The 23118-nt window shown below is 58.5% G+C and overlaps 5 protein-coding genes across 5 annotated transcripts; all 5 read right to left on the minus strand.

The window, feature by feature from the left end:
- Positions 1–308: 308 nt before the first annotated feature.
- LMXM_29_3050 (protein kinase-like protein) lies at positions 309–6005 on the minus strand (the record flags this gene model as incomplete). Its single annotated transcript, XM_003877401.1, has 1 exon — positions 309–6005. One exon carries the CDS (start codon positions 6003–6005, stop codon positions 309–311), a length of 5697 nt encoding a protein of 1898 aa, XP_003877450.1.
- A 3872-nt stretch (positions 6006–9877) lies between these two features.
- On the minus strand, positions 9878–13450 carry LMXM_29_3060 (putative kinesin; the record flags this gene model as incomplete). The annotated part of the gene is made up of 1 exon (XM_003877402.1): positions 9878–13450. One exon carries the CDS (start codon positions 13448–13450, stop codon positions 9878–9880), a length of 3573 nt encoding a protein of 1190 aa, XP_003877451.1.
- A 1446-nt stretch (positions 13451–14896) lies between these two features.
- LMXM_29_3070 (conserved hypothetical protein) lies at positions 14897–16060 on the minus strand (the record flags this gene model as incomplete). The annotated part of the gene is made up of 1 exon (XM_003877403.1): positions 14897–16060. One exon carries the CDS (start codon positions 16058–16060, stop codon positions 14897–14899), a length of 1164 nt encoding a protein of 387 aa, XP_003877452.1.
- Positions 16061–17818: 1758 nt separating this feature from the next.
- Positions 17819–18844, minus strand: LMXM_29_3080 (putative homoserine kinase; the record flags this gene model as incomplete). Its single annotated transcript, XM_003877404.1, has 1 exon — positions 17819–18844. The coding sequence occupies one exon, from the start codon at positions 18842–18844 to the stop codon at positions 17819–17821; it is 1026 nt and encodes a 341-aa protein (XP_003877453.1).
- Positions 18845–21356: 2512 nt separating this feature from the next.
- Positions 21357–22355, minus strand: LMXM_29_3090 (conserved hypothetical protein; the record flags this gene model as incomplete). The annotated part of the gene is made up of 1 exon (XM_003877405.1): positions 21357–22355. The coding sequence occupies one exon, from the start codon at positions 22353–22355 to the stop codon at positions 21357–21359; it is 999 nt and encodes a 332-aa protein (XP_003877454.1).
- Positions 22356–23118: the final 763 nt, after the last annotated feature.

A 23118-nucleotide genomic window follows, 5' to 3' on the forward strand; every position in this document is an offset into this window, starting at 1 on the left:
CGACGAAGCCGTGCCATTTCACGCCTTGTTTCGCTTTCGAGGATGACGATGGTAAGAACAACACAAGAGAAGAAAAGAGAGAAGCACGTTGACCCACCGCTACAACAAGAGGTTGGAGGGAGGGGGAGTGGAAGCACACGCACACGCAGAGTGCGTACACATCAACACGTGCGCAGACCGTGCACAGACGGCGACCGGTGTGCGCCAACTGAGGCGGGAATGTGAAGTAGTAGTCGCAAGAAGGCACCATGAGCGCCTTTTTTTGCCTCTCGATACCTGCACAAGTAACGTCTCTGCCATGCAGCCGCTCATTTCAACTTCTTGGAGCCACTAGAGGTGATGCTAGCGATGCTGTTGTTTGGTGGCTGGGGAGCGGTGCTGCCGTTGAGCGGTGACGTCAGGTCCTCACGAGAGCTATGCGGGGTGCTGCGCGAGAAACCCGCGGTGCGTTGCCCGTCGTATGTTGATTTGAGCGACGGGGACGAAACGGCCGAGAAGGACAAGAAGTTGTCGCTCGAGTCCTCCGCGTGGGACGCCGCGGCAGCCGACTTCAGCCACGGGTGCTGGAGCAGCTCGTCCGCTGAGGCCCGCTTCATGACGTCGCGCTCGAAGCAGCGGAAGAGGAAGTCGCGGCACGGATCCGACGTCTCCGGCGGGATCTGCGGGATGTCGTTCGTCGAGCCCACGTAAAACATGGCAGAGTAAACGTTGTCGAACTCCTCTCGCCACGGTGGCTCGCCACCGTTGAGCATCTCCACGACGGTGCACCCGACGGACCAGATGTCCGCCTTGGTGCCGTACGCCTCGCTCCGAATTACCTCCGGCGCCATCCAAAACGGGGACCCCACCAGCGTCCCACAGCCCACCTGGCTGGAGTTTGCGATGTTCGCCAGTGACTTGCTGCACCCAAAGTCCGCCAGTTTCGCCACACCGTAGCCGTCGATGAGAATATTCTCGCCCTTGATGTCGCGGTGCACAACACCCTTGTCGTGCAGGTACTGAAGCCCCTTCAAGATCTGGAATGAGTAGAGCTGCATGACAGGTTCCGTGAGGTGCGTGAATTTCTTCACAATGGAGGTCAAGCTGCCCCCGACGGCGAACTCCATGAACACCAGCATTGTGTCCTGGATCGTGTGCGCGCCAAAGTAGCGGATAATGTTCGGGTGGGACAACTCACGCAGCATGTTCACCTCAGCCTTCACGCTCGCCAGAGCCTCGGGGCTCTCGCTAACGACGTTCACATACTTGACGGCCACCATCTTGCCGTTTGTGAGAATGCCAAGGTGCACGGTGCCGTAACTGCCTTTGCCTAGCGCTGGACCGCAGCTGAAGGTCTCCATCTCCTCCACGCTGAGAAGGGTACCGTGCTGCATGTTCGGTGACATAGCCGGATTCAGGTTGGATGCATCGTCACCATCGTCGTTGCTGTACGAAGCGACGCTGCTGTGTGACTGCATGTGTGTATCGCCGTCGAAGCCGGTCCCGTTGAAGATGAACGGTCGCAGAATCCGGTGTGTCTCGAAGCGGTAGCGCTCCTGCTTCTCCAGGTACTCGATCCGCATCCGGGCAATGGCGTTGAGGATGTTCTCCCGTTCCATTGCGTCAGTGCACGCGTACACTTCAAACTTCAGGTCATGGATGCGATTGCGAATCTGGGTCATGGAGCAGCGCAGGGCGTCGATGGAGACGTCACCTGTAGGCGTCGTCGCCTCCTGCGTAAAGAGCACGTTGCGCCAAAAATTGACGAAGAGCACGATGACGAACGCCGCCGCGACGACGCGGAACAAGTCGGTGCCTTGCGTGCAGCTCGTGTACACCCCGGTGCGTACCAGCACCACGTACAGGATGATGGCGAGGTAAACAAAGAAGGGCTGCATCAACAGGAAGATTATGAATCGGTTCACGTTCTTGTACGGCGTGGCGGGAAACCACAACAGGAAGGCGAGCCGGAAGAACTGAAAGCAGATGCAGTTGAGGACCACGCACATCGGGTTGTTGTAGAACACCTTCCACATGACCGTCTCCCACATCTGCACCGCGAAGTGCAGAAACATGTTCGACGCCCGCACCCGAAGATCCATGTGAGGGATACACATCTGGTTCGTCAATATGCTCGATGGTGCCATGACACCCATCGACAGGAAGGAAATGATGGAGATGGCGACCCAGATGTCCTGCTGCATCAGTTCGTACGTGGGCACGTTGCGCAGCAGGGTCGGCCACGCAATCGCGTCCACCACAGACGACATGAGCGGCGCCAGAAAAATGAAGTTGAGAACGGTCAGCACCGTGTAGAGCTTCTGCACAACGCCCAGCAAATATGGGTGCCTGCGGCGCAGATACGCTATCAGCCAGCTGCCCCGCTTTTTCACGTAGAGGAATGTGAAGAGCCACACAATGTAGAAGAGGCCGACCTTGCGGGGGCGGCTGATCGGCGTCTGGTGGTGCGGCATGAGCAGCCCCATCCCGCGCAGAAGCATGCCAGCCACCGACGGCAACGGCGCTGGCAGCCCCGGGTGAAAGGCGGACATGGTGTTCAGGAGGTGGACGATGATGAATCTGCAGAAGAAGAAGTAGTTGACGGCGCTGTAGCTCAGCTCATCCCACGTTAGCGTGAGCTGCAGTGGACACGGCGCCCGAATGTCGCTCCACCACTTCTTGTACGTGTATCCCCACATAGCCAGCAGGATGTGAAATGTGCCAAAGCAGCAGGCAATGCCGAAGAGCGTCATCCAGATCATGTCGCGCCGCGTCGGCTGGTCAGCTGGCGGGTCGTACGCCTGGCGCATCCAGTACAGGTTGATGAACTGGCGGCGTGAGTCGTAATCGTGAATGACGTCATCGGGGCACGTCATGCCAGGCTGGAGGTTCGCCAGGGTCCGCTTGCGCAGCAGCGCGTCGAGGCGGCCCGGCGTCTTCATGGTTCCGCTGCCCTCCGGGTCGGCCGGTGCCGCCTCGGTGTCCTCGCCGCCGATGCCGTCATCGCTGGCGCTCAGGCAGCGGAAGTGGAACCCCCGCGCGTTCGGTGCAAGGTAGAGGCGCCCCTCCACCAGAAGCTCGTTCACGCACGACATCCCGGAGACACCGTGTAGCTCGATGATGCCCTCCTCCTTCACCTCCACCAGGCCCTTCAAAACTGTGTTTTGCGGGTTGTTCACAACGAGGGTGCCCTCGATGATGATGTGGCGCGCTGCCATCACCATGCCATAGGCCAGCTCAAGGGTGGAGCCGGCCCGCACGATGATTGTGTCCTTGATGGTGATGGGGACAGAGTCCATGACACGCGTGTGGCTGTGAATAAGCGTAAGCTCGTCAAGCACGAAAGACGCCGGGTTGCGCACGGACACCTTTTCGCTAAGCGCCAAGCCGCTCTGCAGGGGCGGTGCGCTGCGACGGTGGTGTCGACAGAGGTGCGGCAGCGTCTCCGGATCGGCAAAGATGCAAAATGTCTGGTGCAGTAGCTCCCAGTCTGCCGAGTCCTCCAGCTTCACCACCGCGCCGCTGATGTTGCCTGACGGCACCTGCACACATCCACGCAGCACAAGCCGCCCGCTCACCGTCAGACGCTGCGACGTCGGCATATACACCTCACACGCTCGCGTCGCCGCGGCCGCCGGGCTGTTAACGATGCTTTTGTTGAAGGGGTCGGACGAGGAGACGGCACCCTTCGCAGAGGCCGAGTCGCTGCGCGTGTTGAGATCGACCGCCTCGTCCAGGCGGAAGGTGTCTATTACAAACATGGTCGCATTTCGCGACACGAAAGACGCCGTGGCAAGCGGCAGCGAGTAGCCGGACAGCTTGGTGAGGGTGCGACGGAAGCTGAGGGCTTCGCCGGACATGTTGCCGTACAGCACTGCCACGCCGCCGATCTGCAGAATCATGTTGCCGCTGAAGCGCACCGTGACAAAGTCGGCGATGAGGCGGCCGAGAAATGTCGCCTTGGCGAACCCGCTTGGGGCCACGAAATTGGCGTTTGTCACATGCACTACGGTGTCCTCGCCAAATTGCGTAGTACCGAAGGCGATGATGGAGATCGGATCGGCCAGACCTACGCCGAAAAGTGCGCGAATGGAGCCCGTCACCGTGAGCGAGTTGAGCACCACGTCATCCCCCAGCAGCTGCACCACGCCATCGCCCGCGACGGTCGTCGAAATAAGGACACAGCCCTTCATCAGCGTCAGAGCGGATCGCTCCTCCACCACCACTGTGCCGCCAAGGTGCATCTTCTGGGCCGTGAGAAGGGTTCCACTCTTCAGCGTCACGGTCGAAGCTGCAAAGCTGGAGGCGTCGGTGAGGTTGATCTTTCCTAACAGCAGCACTGACCCACCTTGGAAATTGAAGCGCCCGGTGAGTAGCGCGTAGGAGCGCTCGTCGAGCGCCATGATGCGAATGACGCCTCCTGGGTAGTTCGTGATCGCGTTGCGCCGCCCAGCAGAGAGGACGCTGCTGATGCTGTCCACGCCCATGCTCGAGACGGCCAGCGTCAGGTTGCCGTAGTTGTGGATCGCCCCATCCCGCTCTATGGACAGTCGCTGCACGTCGATCGTCATCTCGCCGTAGTTATAGAGCGGCACCGACAGCTGCCGCGTCTCGTAGCCTTGGGTGGTGATCTTCGCATACCCAGTGCAGTTGATGGTGCCTCTGCCAGAGATGCTGCCTCCAGACCAGAGGAAGTACGACACATTCAGGCTGCGCTGGCGGAGGTTGAGGTTTCCCTTCTCTTGGACGTTGAGCCGCGAAACGGAGGCGGACTGCAGCAGCTTGACGTCCTGGTCTATCAGCACATTGGGGCTGTCGTTATCGATCACGACATCCGCACCCCGCTCTACCAATAATGTCGACACCAACACGTACATAGGGGAACCTTCGCGGTGGTAACACACGTGGTAAATGCCGCGCTTGTGGAATGTGCCGAGGAAGCTCACTCGAGAGCTGCTGCTGAAGAAGAGGTCGACGAAGAAGACGTTCTGCGACTTGAAGTCGGTGCACAGCTCATCCGTAATGACCGCCGTGTCGCGCTCTGTCAGGTTGGTGCCATAGATGGTGCCGGCGAACTCTAGGTCTGCGTGAACCTGTGGCGGATCCGTCGAGACCCCTTCCGGGCCAGCCACCTCGTACGAGTCCATCAGCTTCACGCTCAGAAATGGCAGCGTGTCTGGATAGGGCATGTAGCAGAGGGTTTGCACACCGCCACGGTGTGGGGTAAAGCGGTAGACCCTGTCGCGGACGTCCCAGCGGCTGCCACGCACAGAGGCGCTGCGCGTGTGCAGACACGTGTAGCCCTCCATCACGCTAAGCCCCCGCTCCAGCTCGGTCTTGTCAGAAACGGTGGAGGCGCCGATGAGAGGGACGGAGATGGGCCCGCCGGTGACGAACACTTGCTGCGACGGGTTCCACCGTGCCTCGTCCAGCTGCAGAAATGATTTCTTGCTCACAAAAAAAGGGTCTCCGGCGAGGCAGTTATTCGGCAAATCCTGCACCCCGAGCCTGCCCAGCTGCTCAAACAAGGAAAAGGGCAGGCAAGGGACGATGAGCGCTGACGTCTGAGCCGGCAGAACCCACTTCCCACTCGCAAACCTCACCTTCACGGCGTGCCCATTCGGGCTAACCTCGATCTCGCTATGGGAAAGAATATCTTTCGCAAGGCGGCGCCAGGCCAGCTTCGTCTGCGTGTGATTGAACGCCTGTGCCGCCGCCTCACCGTGCGCCACGTGCAGCCGGCGGCGCACGACAGTCCCCGTGTCGTCGACAAGGCGCACGTTGCTTGTCAGGATGGACATCATGATGGGACGAACAAGCGTAATGTTCGTCGGAAACGTTGGGATGGACACCTGAATGGAGAAGGTGCTGCCGCCGCGCTGCAGCATCTCCTCCGTAACGCCGTGGTAGACGGAGCCGCGATAGTGAACTTTCGTGGCCTCGGCAAACAAGATCGGGCCCATCGCGGCTTGTCCATCGGGTCCTAAGAAGTCGTGCAGTGGAGGCCCAAAGTCTGCCCACAGCATGTGCACCAGTTGCAGCAGCAGAAATATAAATGCTGCATGTCGCGGCGATGCGCGCCTGCGGAGGTGGCGGCCGTGCGAAGCGGATGAAGGTTCATGCCCATCAACGCATGGCGAAGCTGACGATGAGGTCAGGGATGCTTGGTGGGATTTCGACCCGTGTTGACCGAATACCTTTCCCGCGCACGGTGGCGGAGGCGACTTGGAATTATAAGGTGCAGCTAAACGCGTCATCTTCGCCAAGGACGCGGTATTCACATCAAAACATTCATGTAAGACACGCGGGGCCTCTATGACCGCCGGCGTAGTGATGCTGCTCCGTGGCGAGCAGCTCATCTCAGACTCGGGCTCAGTCACATAATTCTGCCATAGCAACTGCCGTAGGCGATCGCGCAGCGTCAACAGCACAATCGGCTGCCATTGACTCATTGGCGGGCGTGGGTGCGAGGGGAGATGGGGATGGCGAGGGAAAGGTGCCGCGCCGAATGCTTTTCTGCACACTGTGTCGCAGCAGTCTGTGCAAGCGAGGGCACACGCGAACGCACTCCTTGCCCACGTACAGCTCGTATATCCGGGGGGGGGAGGTGAAGAGGGTGGGGGTGGGCGTTTGTGTGTCTTCGAACGAAACACTTCAGTTTCTTACCTCTAAACCCCTATTCCCTCCCGCGAGCGATCACTCTTTGCAGATGACGATAAAGGCGATTGGTGAAAATCCCGGCGAGCCAGCGAGCTAACAGGCGAGTCAGCCAAATAAATTAATGCAAGAAAAAAGACAGTCGCCGATAGAAAAGTCGAATCCAAAGAAAAAAAATCATGGAACAACAATGAACATAAAATAAAAAGAAAACACACCGTGGTCAAACCCTTAATCAATACACAAAGTCCGAGTTGCGGACGATGGGTGATAGACTCACCTTTCCGGGAGGCGGAGCGTCCCTAATGATGCGTGTCCGTCCCTCAAGAACAGTTGAGGGGACCCCCTCGTTGGTCGCCTCAACAGCCTTCCCCCGAGACGAAGCAAGCAGCTGCACTCAACGGATGGACAACAAACAAGCAAAGAAGGAAAGAAAGACAGCAAACAGGAATGATGGCAACGTCACAGGGCAGATCGTTCTCCCTTTTCGGAGTCATGCACGCAGAATGTGTGTGCGTGTGTGTGTGCACGCACCTAAAGCGGTCTGTTGTGACGTGATGATTGCAAAGCCAACCGTAATTACCTTCTCCGCTTGATGCGCACCGACACCAGTAGCTTGCGTGCGTTGCCTCAAAGCAGAGGAGGCAGTTGAGACCACTTTTCCAGCACCAACGCACCGACACAAGCAGCAGTAGCAGCAAGGAAAAGACACAGGCAGCGAGCGTCGGGGGGGGAGCAACAACAAAAAAGAGCCCGACACAGAAGAGGTGAGTGGGCTATAGATTAGCTGCGTCTTGAAGTTTGCTAGAAGAGGTAGCTCTCACAATCACAGAGACGGTGCATGGAGTGAGGGGACATGCAATCCACAACAAGAGGGGCCGAGAGAAGGCGAGGGAGAAAAAGGTAAATAGCGCTGCAGGTGAGGCAGGAGGCAATAGGGTTGGGTGGAGAGAAGGAGCTTCAAGGGCCAGAAAGGCGAAAACACAACCAAAGCAGTGCACGGTGGATGGCGGAAGACTGAGACAACGAGCAAAGGAAAGGAAGAAGCAACAGAGGGTCGGCACAAGGTGCGAAAGGGCGGAGGAGGAGTGGGGAGGGGGTATAAAAGACAAGAAGAAATCAAAAGGAAAGAGCACGTCCACTTCGTGCTCGCACGGTGATGCTCTCGTGTACCTCTGCTTTCTATTCTTGCTGATGCTGGTGCTTTCCTAGTGGCTTGGTTTCGTCTTTTCTTTGTCTCACCCCACAAACATCAGCCCGTACGTATGTACGTGTGTGGGTGCGTATGCCTGTGTGTAAACTGCACAGGCATACGCACACAGACACACACACACACACAGACAGAGAGAGGGAGCGAGGGAGAAAAAAAATGAGACCCAAGGAAGCGAGAGCGCACAGGGGGGGGGGCAGGAGCACACCGACACACCAGGAAAGGGAGGTAAGGGGGGGGAGAAAAAGGGAGCTAAAACACAAAGGAAGAAGCATAGAAACAAGGACGCCGACGAAACACCGAAGAGGTACACGAGAGAAAGAGAGAGAGAGAGCAAGACAGCTCACGCAAGCACACAGCGCGCGCAAACGTCCAAAGACGTACGTTTCTTTTTCTTTTTTTTGATACTGATAAGAGTGTAAGAGAAGGAAAGAGAGGAAAGAGAGGAAAGGGAAGGGAAGGGAAGGGAGGGGGGCCTGGCAAGATAGGAAGCCGTGCTGATGGTGGGGTGGAGTGCCGTATGCAAATGATATATGAAAAAGAAAAGTGAACAAAACAGCAGAGTGGAATGACAGTGTTACGTGGGTGGTGCTTCTTTTTTTTTTGCTTTAGTATTAGGCTTAGTGAGACAACACACTGCCGGCAGCGCAGACGATGCGTCTTCTGTGTGTTCGTATGTGTGTGTGTGTGTGTGTGTGGATATGTGTGTGTGTGTGTATGCGGGTATACGTGTCTTTAGGGCTTTCGTTGTTCGTCTGTGCGTGCTGCCCGTTTGTTGTTGTCGTTTCTTTTGCCCTTTCTCGGTGTGTGCTTTGAGGCTCCGCTGCATTGGTGCGTGGGTGGGCGTGTACGTTGACGTGCACGCGAGTGGGTAGGGTGATAAGGGGAAGAGGGTGTTGCCAGAGTGGTCGGACAGGAAGAAAAAATAATGGTGCAGCAGGGGAGAGACATGAACGAAAAGCCAAGGAAAAGACAGAGAGACCGATAGAGAGGGTGGGGGAGGATAACATGGTGAAGCCCAAAGACATGGTGGCACGGAAGAGGCAGGATGACGTGCGTGCCAGCCCTCAGCCAAACAGCGCCCGCGCCCATGCGTCTCACTGCTTCGCACGAGGAAGAGAAAAAAGGCGGAAGAGGCCACTGCCATGAAAAGGTTAAATGAGCGACTGATTGCTTCCCTGGCAGTGAGTCGTCATCCGACTCATTAGGTGCGTGGACAAGCTTCAAACGTGGTGAAGCGATCCTTGACAGCTCTTGTGTTTTCTTCCCCCTTCTCAGGGCCGGTGTGCTGTCGCTTGGACCGCATCGCTCCTAACAAGTCCCACCTCGCCGTCTGATTGAAGAGCGTTTTGAGAGAAAAAGGCTGGCCTGAAGACGTCATATACATCGCGACCGATCGCTGAGGCGCTCTGTTCGACTTTCGTTGTTGTTCTTATCGTGTTGTGGGAGGAAGGGGGCAGGAGCCCCCAACATAACGAGGGGGGAAGCAGAGCATCAATCGATGAGGACGACTGCGAAGATGAGGCAGGAGGTGAGATATATTGCGCACCCACACGCCTACCAATCTATACAAGCATACTCTCTCTCACAGGCAGACGGACACGCACACACAGAGAGGGGGGAGGTGAGGTGAGGTGAGGGATATTCAATACGGCGTAAGGGAAGCACAACAACGAAAGGTAAGTGGAAGAAAGGCGCAATGAGAATACACGAAAAAAACGCAAGACAATCAAGCAGCGAAATCGACAATCATGACGAGCGCATGGACACACACCACACGCACGCATACGCACCCACATGCACCTGCGCACAAAACGCCAGGCACGCAACGACAACGGACGCCTCAAAGAGCCCAGGTGCATACGCGCACACGGGCAGGGGCGAAAAGCCAAAGAGGCCAGGCGAAAGAAGGGGGTGGTGAAGGGGGGGAGGCATTGACAGAGACGAGCAGGGAGGCGTCGCAGATGACACGCCGCTACCAACAGCGGCAATGGGGATGAGTCATTACAAAGGTCCTGCTCTCGGCTTTTCCTATTCAATGATACTGCGGAGAAGCCGCTCGAAGAGGTTGGAGCTGCGGCGGTGCTGCTGATTAGCGTAACGCGCCTGCAGCTCCATAAGCTCGTGCGTGGTGCGCCGCAGTGCCTCATCGCGCATCATTTCCTTCTGTATCGTTCGCTCTGTGAGCTCCTGCAGTGCCGTCATCGCGCTGTTCTCGCGCTCGCGCAGTTCCTTGTTGCGCAGCTCCGTCTGCCGAAGGACGGCGGCGCCCTGTTCACGCTCGGTGTTGATCGCCTCGAGCAGCCGTTTCATCTTCTGCCTCTCGTCCTGCTCCCGCTGCAGCTGCGCCTCTAGCTCACGCTGCTTTGCTGCCTGGATGTCGAGCTGGTCCTTCTCCGCCTTGACAAGGTCTTGGTAGCGCTCCGGCAGATGGCAGCACGGCTCGAGGCCCAGCGCCTCCATCTGATTGATGAGCCGTGCACTCAGCGTCGCCATGTACTGCAGCATTGCGTTCTTCTCAAGCAGCATTTCGTCCTTCATCTCCAGCTCCGTGTCTCGTTCCTCCAGCTGCTCCTCGAAGATCAACCGCTCGGTCTTGGGTGACTCCGTCGCCTCCGCCTTCTGGCGCGACTGCAGCACAAGTAGCTCCACTAGGAGCTTGCGGTTATGGGTACGGAGCTGCCGTAGCAGCGTGCTGTACTCGTCGAGCGGCACCCTTTCCACCGGCTGCGAGCCGCTCGACGATGTCTCTGGCGGTGTCTCACCAGCATCGAGTAGCAGCGCCTTCAGCTCCTGAATATATTTTTGATCGTTTTCGTATGCCGACACCGCCTTTGACAACTGCATCTCAAGTTGGGCGATCAGGCCATCCCGCACCTCAATCTCCTGCTCCTTGAAAAGCAGCACGAGCGCGGCGTCTGCGCTCCCAGCAGTCAGCAGCGACTCTTCTGAGTGACTCTCAGCGCCGGAGCTCTCCCGGTCCGACGCGGAGGTGTCTGGGCGAGCGGGTCCCCCCCTAGTGTTGCCACCGTGACTAGCCCCAGCCTCCTTATACTCCGTGGTGCACCCGGGTGTCGCCTGCACAGGGATGCCGTAGAGCGTGAGCGTGCGCTCGAGCTGCTGAATGCGTTGCACGAGGGCAGCCCTGTCACGACTACTATCCGAGAGCTGGCGGTTCAGCTTTTGAATCATTTTCTTGTACGCCCTCTGCATCGCCTTTGCCTTTGGCCCCGTTTTGTGCACCCCATCAGCAGCGTTGGAGTCACAACGCCCCTGCTCACGTGCGACGCTGTCGCCCATGCCCTCCGTGCCTTCCCCAACGTCCTCCGCAAGGATGCGCTTTAGGGTGTCGGGTCCGTCCAGCACGTTGCGACGTCGTGCCATGGACTCGCGCACGCGCGCCTCGTTCACACGTCTCAACTCTGCCTGCAGTTCGTCTCTCTGACTGCGCAGCTCGTCAATGTCTGTCTGCATGAGCAGGCGAAGGCTCTCAAGCTCTTCGACATCGATCAGCTCGGCCCGCCTCTCGCGGAGCTCCTGCAGCTCCCCGTTCGACTCGCTGATCTCCACACCGGCCTGGACAAGCTTCTCGTGCAGCCGCTCTGCTTCCTGCTGCAACTTCGACACCTCCTCCATGCGATCGTGCGCCAGCATTGAGGCGCGATCCAGCTGGGTGGAGAGGTCGACTACCTTGTTGTGGTTGCGCTCCACCTCACCCTGCAGGCGGGCCCGCATCTCCTCTACCTGCGAGACGTCCAGGAACGTCTCTGGAAAGTCGACGTCCGCCTGCACCGTGCCACCGAAGGACCGCACCTGCGCTGTGAGCACGTCGATGGTAGCGTGTAGGCGGGCCGTGTCGTTCGCACGCGAGGCGAGAATGGCGTCCTTCTCAGCGAGTTGCTGTAGCGCGCGCACGAGATCCTCGTTCGTCCCGCCGCGGGCGTTGTCGAGCTTCCGCTGGAACTCCTCGACCAGGCGCTCTTGCGCCAGCTTCATCTCCATCAGGCTCTTCGCTTCTTGGTGCTTCTGCTCCTTGATGAACTGCGTGATCTCCTTCGAGTGGATCTCGTCATGGTACCCGATTTCCTCCTGCTGCTGGTCCTGCAGGTTCTCGATCTCCGCCTGGTAGACCTCCTTGAGGTTGCGGATCTGCTGCTCACTTGCCCCGGACGCGGTCAGCTGCTGCAGCTCCGCGGCGAAGCGCTGCTCAAGGTCGCCACGATCGCGCTGATAGCGCTCAAGCAGTTCCTGCCGCTCCGCGTCGCGGTTTGCGATCTGCACCTCCAACGAGCTGATTCGCTCATCCCGCTCACTCAGCAGTCCCATGAGCTTCTTCGACAGCTTCACGTAGTCGACCGTAACAGACATCTTCGCCTCCACCTTGACAGCCATGGCACGCAGACCAAATTGAAGCGTGTTGGTCGTTTCGTACAGGTGCTCGCTACTGGGGCCAACGGTGAGGATGATCGAGGTGCGGCTGCGCCCACCGATCGAGTCCTGCAGGATGCGCGTCAGCTTCGCATTGCGCCAAGGAACGTGCTTCGTGCCGGCCGAGAGGGAGCTGACGACGTGGCCGAGAGCCAGGAGAGACGCATTGATCGTCTTGGCCTCATCCTTGCGGATCGGGTCGGCATTGGTGATGCCAGTCTTGCTAAAGCGCTCGTACCCGGCCAGATCGATGAACGTGATCTTGCCGCGCAGTTTACCTTTGCCGATGTCCTCCGTGTCTTCGGACGTGACGTAGATGATCATCGCGGTGTGCCCGCGGCTCGACTCCGCGTTCATGGCGGTTGACCCGATGACGCGGCGCGCATTTCCCTCGTTGTAGAAGCGCATGAACTCCTTCGAGCTTGCCAAGACGTGGGAGGTGCACCCTGTCAGCGACACCCCGTTCTCCTCGTCGTAGTGGATCTCCACGCGATCCTTGCCCTCATGCACCATCAAATCGCCAAGGTTATCGCGGTAGATCTGCACAAATTGGCCTGCCACCGCGTACGTGCGCGTCGGGTCTCCCACCACGTTGGCTTGGATCTTCTCGAAGATGTACTTCGCCGCACGGGGGATGATGCCGAGGTGCTGGGGGTCGGTGTTGCACATGGTGTAGGACTTCCCAGTGCCGGTCTGGCCGTAACACATCAGCGCGGAGCAGAAGCCGTTGAAGGCGTGGTCAATGCAGGGGATTGCAACGGATTCGAACACTTCCGCCTGCTCAGCGAGCGGGCCGAAGCTGCCGTCAAAGTCGTAGTGGCGCTCATCTTTGACGACGACGCGCTTGTCCTCCAGAGTGACGAGCGCGTGACCGCCTTCCTTGTAATCTTTCTTGATGGTGGGTCGCAGTCGACAGTACACAAGGCACCGAGAGAGGGCTTGGCCGTCGTCGTTGTCGCCAACATCGATGACGCTGCCGCTGACGCACCTGTTGGACGGCGTCTTGGCCGACTTCTTCTTCTTCACCTTCGTGGCAGCCGAAGTTGTCGAAGTTGGCGAGGGGGCCGCTGCGGACCCGTCGTCGTCTTCGTCTAACGCATCGCCGGCGCGGAAACGTGAATCTTCGCCTTCCACTGCTGATCCGGCGGCTACGTTCACCTCACCAGTGGAGCTCATCAGGCGCCGTTAGGCGGGGAAGGGTGTGTAGATGTATCTTCTCTAAAGGCGGGGGAAACAACTGCGGCGTGCTGCGCAGCTGCCCAGCAAGTCAGCACGTGCGCTCGATGACGGAGCGAATGCAGAGCGGAATACACAAGACACACGCAGCAAACACCTGGGAAGCCAAACCAAATCAGCACCGCGGCTGCGCGGAAGAAACGAGGAAGAAGAGCAGACGCAGAGGGAGACGTGAGTGGGAGGGAAGTGAGGATGCTGTCGGTGAGGTGTGGCCTTGCCGTCCTTCTCCGTGCGTATGGGCGTGTGTTCGCCAATGGAAACAAAAATAGCAAAAGAAAAAGAGGTTCGATCGTGCCTCTGTGACCGTGCGTAGGTATGGGCGCGCGTGTGGGGAACAGAGTGTTTGTGGACCTTTTCTGGCACAAGAAAGGGCGTATCCGCAGGCAGCGGACGAATACGCTCTCAACGAAGACTCCGCGCGCTGTGTCGACAATGCGCGTGTGTTTGGCTCTCGACCCGTTCTTTCCGTCTCGACAGGGTTCAAGCGTCGGGCCTTCACCCGTGTATGTATGCAGGCGTGAAGAAGATTATGAGAGAATAGGGGTGTGAAAATGGTGAAAGGTGCTTTCTTTCTGCTGTCGCTATACTTGGTCTCGCGCATATGGGCGCCTAGCAGGGCGGCAGCGAGATGAGTGGCAGCCGCGATGTTCTGCCCACTCCTACTTGCAAGCCCGCACACACAGACCAAGAAACGCAAATGCACACATGATCGGTGACAGCAGACGTTCGAAGAAGAAGCCCCAGGAAAAAGAGAGGAGGGTAGGAGGGGGTACGATAGACGGGGAGGGAGGAGAGGAAAAGTCGTACAAAGAAGGCTTTGGCATTCTCACGTGTGCAGGCAACACAATGCCATAGAGACTATTCGCAGAGATGCCGTGAGGTGGCATGGAGAGAGGGCGGGGAAGGGAAAGATGCTAGCTGGGACTGTGTCGTCACCAGGAAGCATGCGCTCAGCAAAGAAAAACGAGGCACGCAGCAATCTTTGCAGGTGACGAGGCCCTGCACCTACGCAACACACACACACATATATGTATATATAAGTACCGTGTGAGACGGCCGCTGTCTGCACGACATCTCCCGCGTCGCTCTTCCTTGCTTGTTTCGCATGAGTGTGATCATCAGGTCGAATGTGACTCCGTTCCACGTGTGCGTGCGCGTGTGTCTTGTGTGTAATGTGACGTGATAACGGACGAGAGGGCCCTCAAGAGGCGGGTGGTGCTTTTGACAGTCCTCCTGACAAGGAGAGATGCATCCGTCATGGCGAAGGGAAAGCCGCCAATCGGACTCCGCGGGTACTTCGCCCCCCCCCTTCCCTCCACACACACACACGGCACGCAACTGCTCAATACAAGGCGCCACAGACTTCTGTGTGGAAGGTAGGCTGAACTATTCTACCCTCTCGCACTGGCACTCCTCAACAGCTGCAGAACCGTCTGCATTGTCCGACTCGCCATTTGAGCAACCGTCATCACTAACCTCGTCATCATCGCCCTCCTTGTCATCCGATCCTGTCACGCTCATTTGCCCACGCTTTCGTCGTCTACTGATCACTTGCTGAGTGCGGCGCGTCGGCAGCGCGCTGTTGATCGCCTGTGCCCAGTCTGGAGTCCCGGTGGCGCGCAGCTTCTCATACTGAATGAGCACCTCCACCAAGTGATTGATTGTCAGCACCTTGCACCGGTTACCGAGCACCACACTCTCCTTGATGGGCAACCGAGCCGTGCGCACGCCGTGGCGTTGCGCGGAGGCGTAGCTCAAACCCTTGTGCGCGTTGTGGTCTACGAAGGCACCGACAATGTACGCCGTATCTGGCTCGATGCTGGTGAGAGTGTCTGGCGAGTCAGCAGTGAGAAAAACGACTTGACTCGGTGCAAAGAGCTCACTCCAGTGCTGCATCTGCGTCACCCTAGGCGGAAATCGGCGAAAACCCTCGTAGTTGTTGAGAGCCTGCAGCACTTCGGCTTGGCCCGTGGCGTCGTGCTCGGCGTCACTGGCTTCCTTGCCCATCAGCGACGTGATGACGGGGCGGAAGGGGAAGCCGGCAGTGCGCAGGGCGCTGTAGCTCAACATCACCTGCGACACAGTGCTCTTTGTGTTTGCCACCGTCATGCACCACGCAAAGCTGAGGTCGAAGACAATCGCCGGTACATGAGAATCGGCAAGCTGGGCCTCGCATCGAGTCACCAGCGCCGCCTCTGCGTGCCGACGCCTCTCGTGGAGCAGCACCGCCTCAGCGCGGCGAGCCTCCTTCTCTTCCTCCGTCAGGCACACCCACTCCGCCTGCTGCGCCTTCAGCCGGTCAGCAGCGGCGGCTTTCCTGCGCTCCCTCTTCTCTAACTTCTTCTGCTTCCAAAATGCACGCTTCTCTTCTTCTGTCCAGGACCTGCGCTGACGGCAATGTCCTACACTTGTGTGATGCGAGGCCTGAGCGGCACCATCGCGGGCGTCGCTCGCGTTGGCGTCTTGTGCATCGACGCCTGAGGTCCGCGTGGAGGACCCGCAAGGCGCCGCTGGAGAGGCAGTCACCGCTGCAGCAGACCGTGACATCATCTCAGGTACTCAAGCAGAGTATCTGCGAAAATATACACCTTTAGCTAACCCTTTTTTTCCTGGCTCTCAATCCTACGCATGCGTGTGCACCAGTCGTGGAGCAAGGCGAAGACCGCGATGGCGTGCGCGCGCGAGAGAGATGAGCCACCGTCGTGTCACCTATCTCAGCTGCTGCACATTAGCCGTCAAACTCACCGCGTGAAACGACAGGAGACAAGGATAGCGGGTAGAAAGCAAGGAAACCGCACCGCGTGTGCCAGTGGTAGGGGCCATACGTACGAGAGTCGCGCACCCTCCTCCTTTGCGAGGGGTAGAAGCGGGAGCCTAGGCACGCACATAACCGCACCCACACAGACAGGCACATCTTGTAGCCTGGATGGGGTGGCGGCACGACAGAGGCCGTCGTTCGACCCTCCATCGCACGCCCAAGACAGAGCCGCACACAGGAGCAGCAGCACCACACGTTTTGCATTCATTTTCGTTTCGGGCGAACGTTTCTTTACCGCTTAAGACTACAACAAGACATGAAATGGCCTACGCATGCATGCAAGCACACACATACACGCGCTGAGGCGGTGCTAATAGATGAAACACGGGGGCAACCAGACGACGCATTGATACGGAGAATGGCAAGAAAAAGGGAAGATGAGGCGGCACTGTCACGACAGAAAACAAGGCAGCCTCAGTTGAAGCCGAAACAAAAGAAAGTAAGATCAAGCACACGCGAGGTTTTCCTTCGGCATAGGCTTTAACAGCCAAATGCCCCCCGTGATGGAAGACACACAGTAGAAAGACCAGGGAGAGCGCTGAGCTCGCAATGCAAACCCCTACGCGCAAGAGGGATATGTCGATGGACGCCACTGTGTGAGCTTCCACCTGTCCCTCCCCACAAAGACCTCCTCTCTTCTCCTCCTCCATGACCGCTGACGCACGCGCATGCAGACCGACGCACACATGAACGTCTCCGTTAAATATTCCGACGGTGTGCGACCCTGCAGACAATAGAGCAAAAAATAGCTATTCCAAGCCAGTGTATCTTCTGCCATGCAGCATCACCTCAGCTCCACTCTCTTCGTATCCCCTCACACCGGGGCACGTCATAGACCCCGTTGCCTGCTGCAGAGCAGCGGCACACGCGTGCATTACGGCAATGCACCGACCCAGCCACCTGCGCACGGACCCTGCCTCAAACACCACCCACCCCTGCCGCGCAGGTTACCTCACAGCCGCTCCCATCATCCCGGCCGCCACGCGCTGCATCCCCCTCGGGGTGGCGCTCGAGCTCTCCCCCAGCAAGCAGTGAGGGCCGGGCCAGACACGCTTCGGTCGCGCTGACACCCTGCCCATCACGTGGGTGGTGCAAACGGGTTCGCTGCCGCAGGTCGCTCCGACGCAAGGCCATCCGCCACCTGAGCACCGACATCAGCAGCGATGCATCGCTCTGGCTTTCCCACGTCGTAGGTGCCCCCTGTCACCACGCGAGGCGGCTCGGCACTGGCAGGGGGGGATAGGGGGAGGGGCTGCACGGGGCCATGAGGATGCCGCGCATTGAGGTGTGGCTCCCGTCATCCGGGGCGAGGGAAGCACACAAACCACTAAGGAAGAAGCGGCGAGAGAAACAGAGGCGGGGAAGGAGGGAGGAGGTTCTCCGCACACACACCACGTGTCACCGTCATCCAATCCTGGAGAGATCATGGGCACCCCCCTCATCACTGCCTACTGTCTGCCGGCCCTTGAGCCTACCTGCCTCGTTGTTTCTCAGATGCTGGTGTACTGGATGTTCGGATGGATGCAGGTAGTGCCAGAGAGGTGCACACCGAGGTCGGATGGCATTGTAATAATCACCCGCCCCTGCACACCAACGGCCTCCGCCGCCTTCACCATTGCCTCCGCCACTACCTCGGCCTTGCGCTCTCCCATCGGCTGGGTGAGAAGATCACCGTGGCGGCCAGGAACCATGGCGCACACGCTCGGGCCCGCGCCGGACAGAAAGGCGTGCACAGCACCGGCCTCGCGCGCGGCCTTCGCGCACGGACTGTAGTGCGGGTACAGCTTGCCGGAGCGTTGCTGTTCGTGAAGGCAGTCGCTCGCGTCCTTGAGCATCCGCAGGTCGCCGGTCGAGAGGGCCAGAGTCAAAATGGCTGTGCTGGAGATATTGTGAACGGCGTCGCGGAGCGACACTGTCGTCGGTACTAAGTCACGGGTGACGTGGGTGCTGGCCTTCATGAGCTTATGCGGCACGAAAAGCACGATAGAGAGGTTCGGCGGGGTGGGCACGTGGTAGGTCATGACCCTACCATCGTCCTTCTTGTAGACGAGCTGGATGCCGCCGTAGATGGCCGGGGCAGCGTTGTCGGAGTGGCCCTCGATCTCCGAGATGGCGGAGAGCAGCGACTCGCTATTCTGTGTCTCCATTGTGAGGCCGGAGAGCGTCATGCCCGCCACGAACCCCCCCACCGCCGCCGCCGAGGACGAGCCGCAGCCGCACTTGTACGGTATGCTGTTGTGCATGGTGAACTTCAGTGGCGGCATGCTCTTGTGCGCGTACTCCTCGAACGCGATTCGACAGGTCTGCACCACCATGTTGTCCTCGCCGGTGCTGATGTACTCTTGGCCCTCGCCGGTCACCGTCATGGAGAAGGTTTCCGCCAACTCCACCGTCAGCTCCATGAAGATGGAGAGCGTCATGCCGAGGGTGTCGTAGGCGGGGCCGATGTTTGCCGTCGTCGCCGGAACGCGAAGGCTGACCTTCCTGGGTAGCAACGTAGCAGCTTCACCAGACATGGTTGTTGGAACAGCGTGCCGATTCTGGCTTTGTGCAGAGTGGAGAGAGAGAGGATGCACTGAACTACGGTGTTGGGTGACGGGAGGGTAGCGTTCGTGTGCGCGCGTACGCCAGCCAGTCTGCGAGGAAGCGAGACGGGTTGGACGCAAACGATGAAGAGAAAAACGCGGTAAGGTCGACGCACCGTCGTCACTTCTCCCGTTCGATGTTGTCGCCACCGAGAGCGAGGGATGCAAAGAGGGAAGGAAAAGGACGAAGAGGAAGGGGCGTTGCCGTGGAGAGATGGCAGAGAGACACCAGCAGGCAGAGGGGTGCAAAGGCAGGAGTTTCTTTCCATGATGAACGGAGAAGAATGCAAGCAGCAACACAAACACAAAACGAGCGGTGAGGAGAGGGGAAGAGAGGCCGCGGTAGAACCGCTTACGGACAAGGATGAGAGACCTTCTCTCCCCCCGCTCACCTCGCCTGTCGTCACGTCTGTCTTTTGCTTTGCTTGCAGGCCCTTTTCCTGGACCCAAGACGACGAGTCATAGAAAGAGTCGCACACGGCCTGCCCTCAGGGATTTGTCCCACTCGGATGAAACGATCGCCTGCCAGTGGACAGCCTGAGCCGGACACACGCACACACTCGCACAAACACGAGCACAAACGCAGCCCGAAGAAGGTGCGAGGAGACGGGTGCCAGCGCATCGGTGCGCGCGTGTGTGCGGCTGAGTTTTATTTTTTTCTTCTTGAGGTCAAGTTTTGCTTTACGGGAGAGCGTTAGTTACACTTTACTTTTCGGCAATGTGTCTCAGTACCAACCCGCACATAGGCGGACACATGTACGCACTACTGCGTACAGCGAGTCCTAAAGGCGTGCTCGGAGCAGACGAGGTTCACTATGCTCAACTTCACACTCACACACATACACACACGACAGGGGACACAAAGGATCATACAGAGCAACCAAGAACAAAAACACGAAAAATAAAAACAAGTCTTCTCCGTGTCATCTGTCCTTGCTAGCATTCGCCTGACTACCCATCTAGAGGAACAGCAACGCAAAACACGCACACAGACACCTACGCCATGGTTAACACGCATCTCTGTTTACCAGCCATCTCTCTCTCTCGTATCTCGTAACTCGCAGCTCAAAGGTACGTCATCGATTTGCCGGAATCTCCTCTCTACAATTTTCGTGCACATTTAGATGTATATGTGTATGAGAATCTCTTCTCGTCCGGCGCCTTCACCTTCACGCTCCTCCTTCCCCCTCCCTCCCGAGTTTCCTTTTCCGGTGGTACTGTCGTTGTTGTTTCTCTTCCTCCTATGGCCGTTGAAAGCGCCTGCGCTGCAAGAAACGAGGGAGCGAAGCACGGCTTGGGAGCCTCGCTGGCGCACACGCACCGGCCAGAACCAACCGCGACATCCTTCTCTCCCCAACTCCTTTTCGTTTTCACACACCCGCGCCCTGCCCTCGTTTAGCTGCTGCGTTGTCTTTGCGGCTCTTCAGACCAAAAGGAAAGGGGAGGAGAGGGGAGGTCCACATGGCCAGACACACACACATGCACATACACATAGCTTGACGCACACGTTCCACGTTCTATTTTTCGTGTCCCTCTCTGCCGCGTGGGTCTTCATGCCACTGCATCCTGCAACAATGCGAGCGACACAAACAACAACAAAAACAAAGGGAAAGGAGGGCAGCCCACGAAAGCGGAGCGGGCGGTGGTGGTGCGGTGAGGAGGAGGGGGCGGGAGGCTTGTGAAAGACACAAAACAAGAGAAGGAAGAACAAACAAACAGCTTACCTGTGCCACGCCACTCCGATCGCCCCGTTTGCCTTGCAGTGTTGGCCGGGGCGATGGAAGACAAGACAGAACAACGAGGCGGGTGAGGGAGTGGAAGTAAAAAAAAGCGAGGTGGGCCAACAACGATAGCCGTGGCGAGTGGCATAACACGGTGAGAAGGGAAAAGAAGAGATCGAAAAAAGGGGGGGCGCGGTGGTTGAAACGACGCTTCCCCATCAACATGGCACACACATACGCTAGATAGGCCACCTCACTCACTTTCTCTCCATCGGGCACATGCGCACGAAAAGACTCACACGCACGCTCTTCGGTGCGGAACCGTGCGGCAGAGAGAGAGGTTAGTGTCGGGCAGAGCGTGATAGCGCCACCGCACGTGTGGGAGGGGAAGCCACACCTCGTCACGCGTCTTGTTGAGCATCTTGCTCGACTTCAGTGCTCCTCAGCAGATGGGGTGGGTGCGTTTTTTCTCTGCGGGTGCATATACGAGGACAGAAGAGAATGAGGGAGAGAGGGGATGGCCAGGTGTTTTTTTTTCCCGCTCGCATTGTCCTCACGCTTCCCTTGCGTGTGCCGTACCGGAGAACGAAAAAAGGGGGAGAGGGAGGGGGAGGGGCAAGGGAGGAAGGCGACATGGCCGCGAGAAAGCGAGGGAGAAACGCGCAAAAAAAAAAACGGAGGCCATTCCTGCACGAGCAGTAACCGTGTCACCTCCGGTCTTCCTACTCGCGTGCGCGCTGGCGAAAGACGCTCATCTTCACCTTGGAGGCGCCAATAACCGGCTGCGCCTTGGAGAGCTCTTCAAAGACGTTGACCTTCTCCGCAAAGTCCATAAAGACGTGGCCCTTGGCTGAGTTGTTGCGCAGAGACACGAGGTGGGCAGACATTGGACCGAGGGCAGCGCGGATCTCCTCGTCTGTCACGGAGCCGGTCGTGTTGAACATGAGGCGGTCACCCACAGCCTCCGATGCCTTGCGCTCACGCAGCGGCAGGCGCTTGGGCGCCGGCGCAGCCGCAGCCGTGGCAGCAGGCTCAGCGGTCGGCTTCTTGCCACCCTCGTGGGCCACCACGCGCATCGGCTTGTGCTCAACTGCCTTCACCGGGGCGCTGCTCACCAGACTAGCCCAGCTCTTCGGCTTGCTGCTCACCGGCGTTGGTGCAGGCTTCTCCTCCTCTTCCTCCGACTCCGCAGGGGCGGCGGCCGGCGCAGGCTCTTCGGTCGCCTCCGGCTTTGGCGCCGGCTGCGCAGGGGCCGCCTCAGACTCAGGCGCGGGCGCCTCCGACTTCTCCACGGCGGCCGGGGTCAGCTCGGACGCTGGCGGCTCCGGAGTGACGGCGCCGATACGGGCAATGACCTGGTGACGAACATAGTAGCCGTCCATGCCGTAGGTGTCCTGGAAGGACTCCAGCGTTGTGACGATGTGGTAGTACTGCTGCATTTCCCCAAAGGCGGTCATCGTCACGAACACGTTGACGCCGCCGTAGAGGGGCGCGGCATTAACGCTGTCCACACGCAGGCGACTGCCCTGGAGCGAGACAGCCCACTTCTGCACAGCGATCGGCACATAGCTGTCATGCACCTCAGAGATGCCGAGCTCGAAGTCGTTGACTGTGAGTGTGGCGTGGCGGCCGTAGAGATCGGCAATGCTTGCCGCATTCTTTGCTACACGCTCGATGAAATCGACGGTGAACGCGTTCGCAACCTGCTGTGCGGCAGCCATTCTGTTTTTTGTATGCGTGTCTTCGTCGACCCCACACAGTATTTTGGGTAGAGAAGAGGTTCGTTCGACAGGAGGGTGCGCGAGTGGAGAGAAAGAGGGAGCGGCGAGGGGAGGAGGAAAAACGGGACAATCACACGGGCTCACAATACAAAGAAGGGACGTTGATTAGAAGAAGCGCAGAGTCGAGTGAGATGGAGATGATACACAGAGAGAGAGAGAGAGAGGGTGGCGAGGGAGAGAGAGAATGGATTCTTGTCCGTGTGGCAGGGGGGAGGGGAGGGTATATTACGTGTGAGTATGCATGTGCGTATAGGCGTATGTGTATAAGGAAGGGGGTCGAAATCAATATTCCGTGATGCGAAAAAAAAGAGGGAATGGAAGAGGGTGACGGCGGGAAAGGTAGAAAATGATAGCGGAGAAACCATGCAGCCACGCGATGCCGAAAGCAGCGCAAGTGGGGTGAGGGCAGGAACGTAGCACGCGCACAGGCCGCGTCTTGTCGACGTAAACCACAGAATCGCGTGCTAGCACAAGACGAACCTGGACGAACGGGGAACGGAAGAAAATATGAGTCAGTGAATAAAAGAAAGGGCGTCACTGCAGCCAACAAGTGAATCACGATTTGTGCGCAGGGGCGTCCACCTTCAGCGCAGCGGCAGGGACACCAAAACTATGCAGCACGGCCGTGCACAGCGCCACACTTCGCGAGTCCACGGTCGAGTTACTTGAGCGCAGCAGGTGCAGAGCCCGCCGCATCGCGGCA

Source organism: Leishmania mexicana, chromosome 29 (assembly GCF_000234665.1).
Source record: "Leishmania mexicana MHOM/GT/2001/U1103 complete genome, chromosome 29".
Taxonomy (NCBI): Eukaryota; Euglenozoa; class Kinetoplastea; order Trypanosomatida; family Trypanosomatidae; genus Leishmania; species Leishmania mexicana.